Source organism: Echiichthys vipera, assembly GCF_963691815.1.
Source record: "Echiichthys vipera genome assembly, chromosome: 18".
Taxonomy (NCBI): Eukaryota; Metazoa; Chordata; class Actinopteri; order Perciformes; family Trachinidae; genus Echiichthys; species Echiichthys vipera.
In genome coordinates this window covers 15,507,717-15,519,820 of record NC_139843.1, presented here as the reverse complement: position 1 = coordinate 15,519,820, position 12,104 = coordinate 15,507,717, and the positions used below count along the sequence as shown (strand labels likewise).

Genomic DNA, 12,104 nt, shown 5'->3' with positions numbered 1-12,104 from the left:
AGACGTGGGCTATTGTATCAGACTGGACTGGAGGACAACAGACACCACTTTGGGAAACTGGACCGGGGCCATTGTGAACCTTAACACACATTAAAACACAATCAAGGATGTTGTGGTATTCAAGTTGTTTATACAGGAGATCCTGAACTACACAGCGTATTTTGACTTTGGCTGAGCATTTTGTAATCCCGAAGTGAAACACCACCCGGTCCAGCTGATGATGACTTATTAATCTAATGCTGAAATTCTAAAAGGAGCTTTTGAGTGCTTAGGTTTCACTGTGTGTGGCATCATCACCCTCACCCTCACCAGCAGTATGATCCTTACTGCAGATTACAACAGGTTTAGCAACACTTTTCGAGACTGCACTGCCCCCTAGTGGACTTTTATAATTAACACAAGTGACTCAGCTGTTACACATACCTGGTATCATATTATACGGATTACATGGTATAATTGTTATATTGGTATATATATTATCTACAAACCAATATAATAACAATACATAAGGTACATAATGTGTCCGTGGGGCCAGATGTTTGTTGCTCATCAGTTTCAGTGGATGTGTACCCTGTGCATGGAGCCCTGCCCTGAGACCAGCTGCTCTGAAAATCTTTACCCTGCGGTAATTCCGCCTTCACCTCCGAACAAACACCTCCACCCTGTCTGACATTAACTTTTTCATCCTCCTCAGGTAGCGGACATCTTTATAAAGTTGGTTTTTTTTTTTATCAGCGTCAATGGGAGAAATGACGGAGCAAAAGAACTTCTCTGAAGTTATAACTCAGATATTTAAAGAGGCGCCAGCTGCCAGGAAGGCTCTTATTGATAACTACAGCAACCTCCACCGAGTCGCAGATTACTGCGAGAACAATTTTCTACAGGTGAGTCACGCACATAATAGTGCAACACTATGGACAAAACACAATGTTGCGATAGTGTTAAGATATTCTTACATAGAAACTTTTGAAGAGTTTAAAAACATGTGTGACATATATATATTTTTTTTTTCTGCAGGCAGAGGATACAACTAAGGCTGTTGAGGAGGCCAAGGGCTTGGCTGCCCAGGCGCTGGCCAGTGTCACCTACCAGATCAACAATGTGGCCACCACCCTGATACGGCTGCTGGACAACCAGGCCATGCAGATCAAAGATATGGAGTCCTCAGTCAACCTGCTGTCACTGGTGAGGAACACCTTCGATCTAAAATGCTGCACACCGGGCAATATATATATATATATACATATATATATATATATATATATATATATATATATACATTTAAAATGGTTATTTAATGAAATAACAGCATTATAACAAAATAAATACATAAATAAAAGTTTGATTCGCTTTAGTAATTGACGTATTAAATTTGAAATAGATTTCCTAAATGTTTGTATTTCATAAATCAGTGAACTGAAATGTGCTTATGCATGGGTTGCGTGACCTTCAGGAAAACCTGGCAGAAATACACTACACTTAAATACAAATATCTAGAGTCTTACTATTGGACTCTTTGGAAACCAAGAAGTGAAATATTTGGAAACCAAGAAGTGTGCAAGTTCCACATCCACAATATTTCTACATTTAATCTGTGGTTAGTTTGGTTGCTATGCTCCATTTGTTGTTATTGTTTCCGCACCTTTACAAGAGAAACTCTCTTAAGGTACCAAGTGGTGTGGAAAAGTTCGGTGTGTTCTTGCGTTCACACTGTGTTCTGGTCCAGGCTGCGGCTATTCACTTCGAGACGGTAGCCAGGAGAGAGATTGGTGCTTTTACTGCACCCAAAAACAGGAGTCGCTCCAAACTTCTGACCCCGCCGACCTCAGGCAAGGAGCCAGAGAGAAGCTACTCAAGTGTGAGAGTGCCAATATCGTTCTCCATCTTGGACTCCACTGGACACTGTTTTGAGGTAAATTGGACACAAACATAAACACTTGATTTTAAATTTATATCAGGGATGCTTAGCACAGTACATTCCACCTTTTCCGTAGAGTAGTCCCGGTGTGATGTCTGGGGTAATTGATGTTATTTTCACCTTCATTCATCTTCTCCCCACAGGTCCCTCAGCAGCAGCCCAGAAAGAGAGCAGACACCACAGAGAGCACACAGAGCACTGCAGAATACTCTGTGTACGTAGAGAAGTCCTTCTTTGCCCTTTCTATAGCAATACTATCATTATAACACATTAAAAACTCTACACTACAAATAGAAGTTAGTATAATATGCGCATAACATAACCTGTACAATATATGATCATGTCTGAAAGGTTTTGGGAAATCTGCTCATTTGCTTTCCCGCCGAGAATCAGATGAGACGATCAATGCCTCTCTCATGTCTGTCTGTTAAATATTAGGTCACAGCAGCCGGTTAGTTTGGGTTAGCACGAAGACTGGAGGCGAGTAGATGCTTATGGAAAGCCAACCAGATCAAATACACTTAGACAACACGTTGATTGGCCTTCCATAGATACTAGATCACAACGCTGGACGTGTCAACATCAACACGGACATGCTGTATTGCACAGGCGTCAACACGATTCAACAGATGGTTATTAAAGGCTCCTCATCTAAACACTACACAGCTGGACATGTTCCAGTAGTAATGAACAACCATGATAACAACAGTAGAAGTTATTGCAGTTACATTTTACATACATTGCTGCATGTGCAGTAACTAACTGTTGCATGCATTGACAGCACCTGTAATCTTGGTTACAGATTTGTTACTTTCTCCCCAATTCCAGGTCACATTCCTGCTGGAATATGTTTGGTTTAGACGTCTTTGTAAGAGATTTTTCACAGTAAAAAGGGCTGCTGTATCCTCAGCAATGAAGGACTGTGCCAGTGTTGAAGCCAAAGAGGTGACGCCTTCTTAGTACGCCCTTGGGGACGTTGACGCATCAAGGGGCTGCGATCTAGCATCTAGTGATGGGGATTACAGCTCTACGATAGGGGCCGGATCTCATGGCTCTGTTCGTTTCCAAGAGCCGTTAATTTTTTTAAAAAAATATTTAACCGTTACTATTTATCTGCGAATATCGATCAGACATTGTGCACACACATCCGTCTTTCACGTGTATTGGATAAAAGTGATGATAAAAGCGCGTTTGCTACTGTCACTGTCACAGCCACAGGAAGAGGCAGAAGTGCCGCAAAGTACTCATGCAAGCACTGCAAGGAAGTGCAAAGCACAACTTGGTTCCTTCGAGTGGTAACGTTCACGAACATCACATCACTACTAGCATCTACCTGGAAACAAGGGGAAACAGCTAACATGGCTCTTTCCATTATTTACAAAAGTCTAACATCACCTCTGAAGCTCTGACACATTTAAACAAATTTTATCTTGTTTAGTCCGCACAAATAACAAATTTCCCCAAATGTGGAACTATTTTTTTTTAGAAACTATCTGATGTCATGATTGCTCACAATAGCTGAAGGTTTATTTTTTTGCATCATTCGCAGATCAAGTCTCGGCATTGCTGTGCCTCCACCATCAGTCCCCACCTTGCAAACCGTCTCCAACCCCACTGACGACAGCCTGCCTCAACCGCCTACCAATTTGCACTCCAACATGCCCGCCTCTCCTCCACCACCACCACCACCACCTCCCTCTTCATCCATGGACACTAGCCTACCCCCGCCTCCGCCCTCCTTGACCTCACCCACATCTCTCCCACCACCTCCCCCTCCACCGCCAATCTCTCCGTCGAACGGCGCCTACCCGCCTCCACCTCCACCTCCTCCCGTGGCAGGAGGTGCACCCCCTCCTCCTCCACCACCACCACTACCCACTGGCACCTCCGGTTCTGTGCCACCGCCCCCTCCTCCACCACCACCCCCTCCCACTGGCACCTCCGGTTCTGTGCCACCGCCCCCTCCTCCACCTCCCCCTTTCTTACGCTAGTGAACATTATGTTATTGGATGGTATTATTCCTGCTTTTGCTCTTGGTTTTGCTTTGACAGCTACAGCATGGGAAATATGTTTGGGCCTTGTGGTGAGATCAACATTAAGCGTAAATAAAAGCTTGAAAAATGTTTAACCTTGAGCTGTTTCATGCGTGTTGAATGGCACAGTGGGAGCCTCAAATTATATTTTTGTCTGTGGCAGAAAATCCTCCTTTAAAGTGAAACATTGTGCTGCGGTAGAGATACCGCCGACATGTTTCAACAACACCTTCACTGCATTCCTAAGAAACAAGCTGAAACAGGGAATCTTGTGTTTTTCTCTGATGTGATTTCCGTTCCTTACTACGTACTTTGTATTGTTTATAACAATGTATCTTAATCAGTGAGAGTCACCTTAACAGCCAGTGGCCTTTAGCCCATAGCTGTTTTCCACTGTTTGGTGAGAGCAGTGTCAATGGTGATAAGTTGTTTACGTCACTGGCTGTAACCTCGGGGAGTTCTGCTACTTTAAACAGGTCAATGAGGCTATAAAATTGTCTGTTGCAAGTCAACACTCTACTTAAGCTGCACTACATGGCTTGTACTTGAAGGTAAGCTTTGTTTTCTGCATGGATAAATGTAAAATAAGTCAGAGACAGCTTAACCAAACATGTTAAGTCATTTTATTTGCTGTTTTATATTTGACTCTGTTGAGTAAGGCCTGGAACTGGAGGAACAGTCGCTCTGTAGTTTGTACAAGGCCCATATTTATGTATTTATCAAAAATGGAAAAGAAAGAAACCTTTTGCTACCTCCTTTTACTGCTGCTTGTTTTTATTTCAATCAATCCAAATTCAAGTCTATAGTCTTTTATGTAGCAACCTACAATACAAGCTACACATGATGCAGTTATGTAGACAAAGAGTGTGAGTAAGAACAACATTTACTGTTAGTATGTACTGTGCATTCCACGATTGTGCAGCTTTCACAGCAATTCTATCTGTCTTAAAGACATTCTGTTTATGTCGCTGGGATTTAAGGATACAAAGAGATAAAGAGCTATACCTTTGACCTGGCTGTGTAATATTGCAAAACTGGACCTTTTACTACATAACAAGCCGTAAAATAGAGTCGCTGTATTTTAAGATCTGATCCTTTCATTTGATTTTTCTCAGGTGTGAAGCCTGATTCAGAAAATAAAACTACCATGGTTATTTTTTACCCTACGATTGAGTAAGTACTCCCCAGGATTCATTTGACTTACTGTTTACCTCACTGTAATCATGCAAAGCTGTCCTCTATTACAGGATCCCCATGTTGTGTGCTGGTATCGTTCTGTGGGTTTTTTGTTGCCATTTTGCAAAGAAGCGCAGAGAAGCAGAAGGCTGGCCCCCTAGACCCTCCAACTCTCCATCGGTGTACGTCATCCCCATATATGAGGAGGAACGGGTGGGAGCGGAAGACGAGGAAGCAATGGACTTTTATGAAGCATACTTTCAACGTTTTCGCAGAGACCCAGACATGTACAGCTCCAGAAATGTTAGCCCGCCTCCTCCATATAGGGTATTTCTTTTTATTTATGATGTCATTTATATAAATACGTAGTTGTATTTTCTGTTTAAGACTTTGTAAACAAAATTGTCATCAGCAACCAAATTGCATCATCACTTTAATTTGGTCTCTTTTTTTCCAGCTTGAACCACCATCCTATCCAGACCCCCCATCATCATACACAGACCCCCCACCTTACTCAGAGCAGCCTTGGTTCTCCGCATCTACCTCCTCCTCTTCAAACTCCTAATAGCCTCAAGAATATATAATATATTTATATTTTTTATTACAATTTTTTTATCACATTGCAGGTCTATAAAATTAAACAAGGATCCATGAGATTTTGACTTTGTGAAATGATGTTCAGAAATGATTTCATTACTTGGATGTAAATCAGCCTTTGTAAAAAGTGTCTGCATGGGAAATTGAAGTAAAAGTACAATTTATAATGGACTTTCAGCTTTGAATTTGTATTAGCGCTAATGTTGCTCTTACATTAGCTCTAATGAACCCTTGTCTGAGCCCATAAAGGTAACAGTGACCTTTAGTACATGGTTGTTTAATTTGACATATGTGTAAAGGATTAATCTAAAAAAAAAAAAAAGAGTGGTCTAATAATTGACCCCTGAGGAATGCCATGGCTGATGGTTTGCTGCATTAAATTGTTTCATACAGGAACTTAGAATCATGAATGGTTTTGTCAACATATACACAAAATATGCAAGACGCAGAGCACACCTTAATGTCCTGCGTCTTTAAAAAAGACAATAATGCTGTAAAAGCTCCTCAGGTTGTGCACTTCCCTAAGTGACACATTATCCTTTTATAGCAACCCTGAGGGAAGGACACTTCAGGTATGTTTTGGGTTCATACACAAGGTAAGGACTCATCATCGCACGGTAATATAATGATCCAGTTATCTTCTAAATGTGTGTGTTAATGTAACGTTTTCGTAGAATGATGTGAATTCAATTAAGTTTTAGTTACAGTTGTAATAAGCAACAGATTTATAGGATGAAGGTTCACTGTTAGATACTAAAGTCGGATTGTATAAAGTCAAACATCTTGCCGGTCATTCATGCTCCATCTTACGCTCCTCACATCTTGATTTAAGCTTTCCTGGTGTACACTGCTGAGCAGTTTTAAAGGGTTTTAAAGTGGCTTTAATGTGTAAAACGCTGTGGTGTCACTAGAGGTCACAACCCTGTTGTGACAGTTAGTCTCATATACTGTAATCTTTCCAGTGGGCTTGACACATTATCGCATCCTGTGATCACACCCACTTGTTGATTTTTGATTTTTTCAAGACTTTATTTTCAGTCAGAAAATACTCCTTAAAACATTATTCTAACAGTAAATACTGTATTAAATCTGATACTTTAGATTTTCCACAACTACAAAACTAACTTAATACATCTTTGAACCCACATTATATTTCATAACAGAATATGTATTATGAATGTTAATTAAATGTTATATTCAGTCTACTTTATTCTACCTTCAAAGATTTCTCATACTGACAATGGAAGTCCATATTTCACATGCGGTATATTGTATTTTTGATTTTCCCCCTCACTGATATATCCACAGGTTCACATAATTCCAACCATGACTATGCTTGTGAATATCTTTCCATTTATGTAAGTAGACAAATAAATCCAAGAATGAATCTTTCCACAAAAATAATAAAATCTTAAATTGATGGACATGTGCTTCTAGATTGCCAGCCTTGGTGGTGTCCATAGCTGTGGTACTCCTCTGCTTCTATCTGCACTCAAAAAAGAAAAGAGCAGCGTATGACGTCACCACACCAACACAGCATGATGACAACACATCTTCAGCACTCTTTACAATTTCTTTGCCTGGAGAACAGACAGAGGGGGACAGACATTATGACAGATTCCCTCCTCGGTACAGCACTGTGGATCACCCACCGCCATACTCACTGGTGCGTTAGGTTACAGTCAGTTACAGTCATTGGATTACTGGAAATGGATTTAAACACATATTTAAAGTTTAACTATTCGCAATCTAGGTAGAACCATATTATGGTTACAGTATTATTATGATAGTTAGCCTGGCTTTGTCCAAAGTTAACATAATCCACCTTAGTACTAGCACAGCTAAAGCTTGCTAATCAACACATTTAATATATATATGTTTGTTTGTTTGAATCTGTACAAAAACCAAAATGTGTTGAAACTACACACAGGTTTTATGCGGGATTATGTTCCAGACAACTTTTTGGCTGAGTGTAGTCACTTCCTGGAGTCTTGTAATCATAAATAGCTGGCTAGGCTAGCTGTCTCCAGTCTTTGTGCTAAGCTAAGCTAAATGGCTATAGCAGTAGCTTTATTTACAGACAGACATGGGCATGTAGCCTATCAATCTTCTCATCTTACTCTCAGCAAAAAAACAAATCATATTTCCCCAAATTACTTATTAACACTGAAAAATGTTCTGTTTTGTTTTGAAGGTTAGCAATCCAGAGCTTCGGGCTCAATTAACTTTCTATATTATATGATTTGGCATATGAAGTATAAAACACTGTAACAATTCTAAAATGAACTGTATTACAACAGTACAATTTTTACTTAATTTTCATGCAGTTTGACCCCAAGCTGACAAGCATCTGGCCAGGGGACATGCCACCTGCCTACGAGATGTTTCCGATAACGCTGCCTCTAGCACCTCATGGATGACAACCACTATCCATCCAGCACCCATAACCACCCAAAGCTGAAGAGGTTAAACCAGGAATCCACCCGCTAAACCTTATTTTAACTGACACACCTTTCTTTTGTTTCTGTGTATTTTGATAAATATCGTGATTTATTTTATGCTGTGATTTAAGCCTTAAATAATTTGCATTATCAACTGTAGACAGTGAAGCCGTGTTCTTACCATTTCCAATTTTAATACATTTTTATATGAACATCAAAACTACAGTGTAGTTGTCCAACTGCATCTACAAACCAGTAGAATCATCAAAGCACCAATTGTTTCTCTATGTTATACTATATACTCTTTATTACAATACAGTACTTACAAGGTTGAGGGAAAATAAAATAAATATTCAGTGAGTTGCCAGTATTACTTTTCTCTATTTTCTAAGAAGGAACATGTACAATGATGTGTTTCCTTGGCTTTTTGAACCATGTTAAGGCAAAAGTAAGTATGAATTTGGAGCCACTGATAAATATTTTACATCCGAAATATAAAAAAAAGAAAAAGAAAGAGAGCTCACATAAATAGGCCATCTTGTGATGTAAAATAATGTTTGTGCCTTCAATATACAATCAGTGCATACTGTAGGCTACTTCTTTATTTTTTTCTTCATTTTTTTTGTTGTTCTCAGAGCTACGAATACAACTCCAACAGAATCAAGCAGGCAATGTTCGGACACTGCGATCCATTCGCTGGGTCCTCTCTCTGTCAAACAAACCAGACGTTTTACCAGCAACAAATGTACAGTGCAATCAACATTATATAAGAAAACACAAACAAACTGACACTGCAAGATTAACATGTGTTTACGTTTATATCAGTGTCTGTGTTCATTTGTGTGAGAAGATGTATTGCACATAAATGTTTTAGTTTAGAATTATCTATTGCTGTTCGTTTTTCAAATTAGTAGAGACGTACAATATAAAGCACATTTCTGAACACATACAATCATACTGTATGATCAAATGGTAAAATATAGTTTTTTATCACAAATATGACATTTGGTATCTTTCCTTCACCTATCTGTCCTACCAATCCAATGTAAACATTACACTACATAAAGTAGGAAAGGCTAAAAAAATGGAATGTCCTTCAACGAAAAACCTTCAATAGAGCACAGTTATCTGCAAAACATATTCTTTACTCTAAGTCTATTTCCACATTTATGAGAACATACACACACTCACTCACACTATTGCACTAAACCTCATAATCAATTCCTTCTCAACAAATATCAATTTAACTTATTCCAATTTTGACAAATAAAGTACAATTAGGCTCAACAGAGGAACACTACATTTGTACAAAAATGCTCTACATGAGGCTGGTCATTTGCACTGAATCATGATGCTTGGCCCTTCACTACAGGCCTCCATGACAGTCCCTCTGGAGCTACTAAACCGACCTCTGACCTTCAACCTGTGGCCCTGGCACTTGGCTGGTGAACTCTTCTTGGTGACTTTCAGAAGACCCAGCTGACAGGCACCCACTGCTGCTCCGTTGACAGTTTCTCCAGTGCCGACCGTAGACTTCGGAACGCCGATTCCAGGCCATCGTTTATGATGCAGAGGTCAAAGTAATGTCCATAGGCCCGCTTAATGCGCTCGCTCTCGTCCACCGTCCTCTTTAATTCAGAGTCCTGTAGGGAGCATCTCAGGGAGAGGGTGCGGGACAGAGAGACGATTAGATGAAAATACAATGAGCAGGCAATTACTTGGATTAAAGAGCAGAGTAAACAGCGGAATTGTCACGCAAATGATATCAAATAAGTTTACATAATTTAAACAGTAGGAATGCAACTTTCTTGTTTGCTATGCTGAGTAAATCAAACACATTAGGAATTCCAATTACTAGTACAATGAGCTTTCTTGTGATGTATTTCAGTCTATTTCAGGGTAGAAGATGTTGATTCTAAAGGTAGAACCAGACATTTAAAACCCCTGATGATTTTAAATGTATTTCTTTATTTTCTTTCCGTATAAATTTGTTACGTATTTATGACTAAATGATCAAAGTTAAAGTCTTGAAAAAATATCCTTTGATAACTCATTATCAAACCAGTGTGAAGAGGACAGAGCAGAGACTGCAATCTCTAATGTGGATTTTCAGGGCCTCTGAGAGAACACAAACTCACCGTTAACTGTTTTGTGACCACTCCTGACTCAATCGCTGACTTATTCATAGCTTTGAGAACCTCAAAATCGGGGGCTTCGATGAAGACAACATAGGGCAAGAACTCTGAGGTCCGCAGGACTTTAAGAGCCTTCAGAGAAAAATATACACATGGGACATTTTACAATCACTGCATCACTGCACAGAAAGCAATGGAAATAGCTCCAACATACATAGTTTCAAGTTTATTTATGGATAACCCCTCGATATGAGCAGTCGTCTCGTTTTCGAGGGCGTCCAACTTTTTACATGTAATCATTTAGCTGAGAATGAGATTATAATGCAACTGCAGCATCTTCATCTAACAAATGTATCAAGCTTATGTGTGCAAATAAGGTGAGCTGAATGTTTCCAGCAAACAATGTTGGTCATTAAAAGACCCTTTTTGGATAAATATTGATGATGTGCTTAACCCTAAAATACTTTAGGAGCAACAAGCTGTACATAATTGCTTGTAATAAAGAATTTTATACTAAGTCATTTAAATTGGAAAATAATGGCAATGGAAAAGAAGCAAGGAACAAAGGCAGAGAGGAGCTACCTGTGGGTTGACGTCCAGGATGCAGATCTTTCCTGTTTCGATCACCTCATGTATAGAGTTGATTTTAGTCCCATATAAGTTCCCGTCATACTCGCCATGCTCTAAGAAACGACCATTTTTAACGTCAGACTCCATTTCACCGCGGGTCATGAACGAGTACATCTGCCCATCCCTCTCATCCACCTTCGGTTTTCTGGAGGTGACTGAAGGATATAAAAGAGGCAGAAATAGATCCTTTGCACAGTGCAAATACAAACACTAAAAATGCAAGGATCCAATTACAAAAGAAGGGGAAAATCTGACAAAAACATCACAACTTCAACACTAATAGATTGAAATCTAGGATTGAAAGAAATAAATGTATTTTAGTGAAAAAATGCACTGTAGTGAAAAACAGTACGAAAAATGACAACAGCATATTATGCAACAAATACAACAAACACTATAACAATGAAAAAGACCAATCAAAGGTATCATATCTTTGTATAGAATGAGTTTGAAGAAATCACTCGTTTTGGCCTGGTCCACAAACTCTCCTTATATGCCGATGACCTTCTCTTATTTATTTCAAACCCCACAACCTCCCTCCCCGCAGTTTTATCAATCCTGAATCAGTTTGGACACCTATCAGGGTATAAATTGAATATTCAGAAAAGTGAGTTACTCTTTGTCAACAACTTGGCGAGATCACTCCCACAGTCCATATTCCCCTTTAAAACAGCTGACGAGGAGTTTTGGGTGGGTGTCACCAGCTCCTTCAGGGACCTTTTTCAAAAGAACTTCCAGCCGCTATTGGATAAATTCAAGTCAGACTTGTCTAGATGGGCAGGCCTCACCCTGTCCCTTGTAGGCCAGGTTAATCTTATTAAGATGGTTATTTTACCAAAGTTTCTGTACCTTTATCAACACCTCCCAATTTGTCTTAACAAATCATTCTTCACTAACCCAGACCAACAACTTAACGCTATTATCTGGCAAAATAAACCAGCCTGTATCAAAAAACAAATTTTTCAACTCCCTAAAACTGAAGGTGGATTAGCTGACCATGCACACATGTTCTGGAAGGGCCCGAAGCTTTCTGAATTTTGGTCCGATATATTTCAAACCCTCAAACAAGCTCTAAATTTGGAACCAAATCTTCTGTCTGCTCTTTTTGGGCTTCCACCGTCTAAATATCTGCCCATTACTACACAACCTGTCGTGGCCTTTACCACCCTGCTAG

General features: G+C 39.6%; 2 protein-coding genes across 2 annotated transcripts in view; one reads left to right on the top strand and one right to left on the bottom strand.

Moving 5' to 3' along the window:
• The first annotated feature begins 648 nt into the window (after positions 1–648).
• On the top strand, positions 649–3,942 carry abi3b (ABI family, member 3b). The gene is made up of 5 exons (XM_083933092.1): positions 649–884; positions 1,018–1,185; positions 1,727–1,912; positions 2,062–2,132; positions 3,468–3,942. Exons 1-5 carry the CDS (start codon positions 741–743, stop codon positions 3,907–3,909), a joined length of 1,011 nt encoding a protein of 336 aa, XP_083789218.1. The 5' UTR covers positions 649–740; the 3' UTR covers positions 3,910–3,942.
• Positions 3,943–8,746: 4,804 nt separating this feature from the next.
• Positions 8,747–12,104, bottom strand: part of mpp2b (MAGUK p55 scaffold protein 2b) — a 46,051-nt gene continuing 42,693 nt past the window's right edge. Inside the window, exons 11-13 of the mRNA XM_083932353.1 lie at positions 10,883–11,085; positions 10,304–10,432; positions 8,747–9,808 (exon numbers count right to left, since the gene is read on the bottom strand). Of these exons, the coding sequence (XP_083788479.1) occupies positions 9,632–9,808; positions 10,304–10,432; positions 10,883–11,085 (509 nt within the window). The 3' untranslated portion in view covers positions 8,747–9,631. The remainder of the gene's footprint in view (positions 9,809–10,303; positions 10,433–10,882; positions 11,086–12,104) is intronic.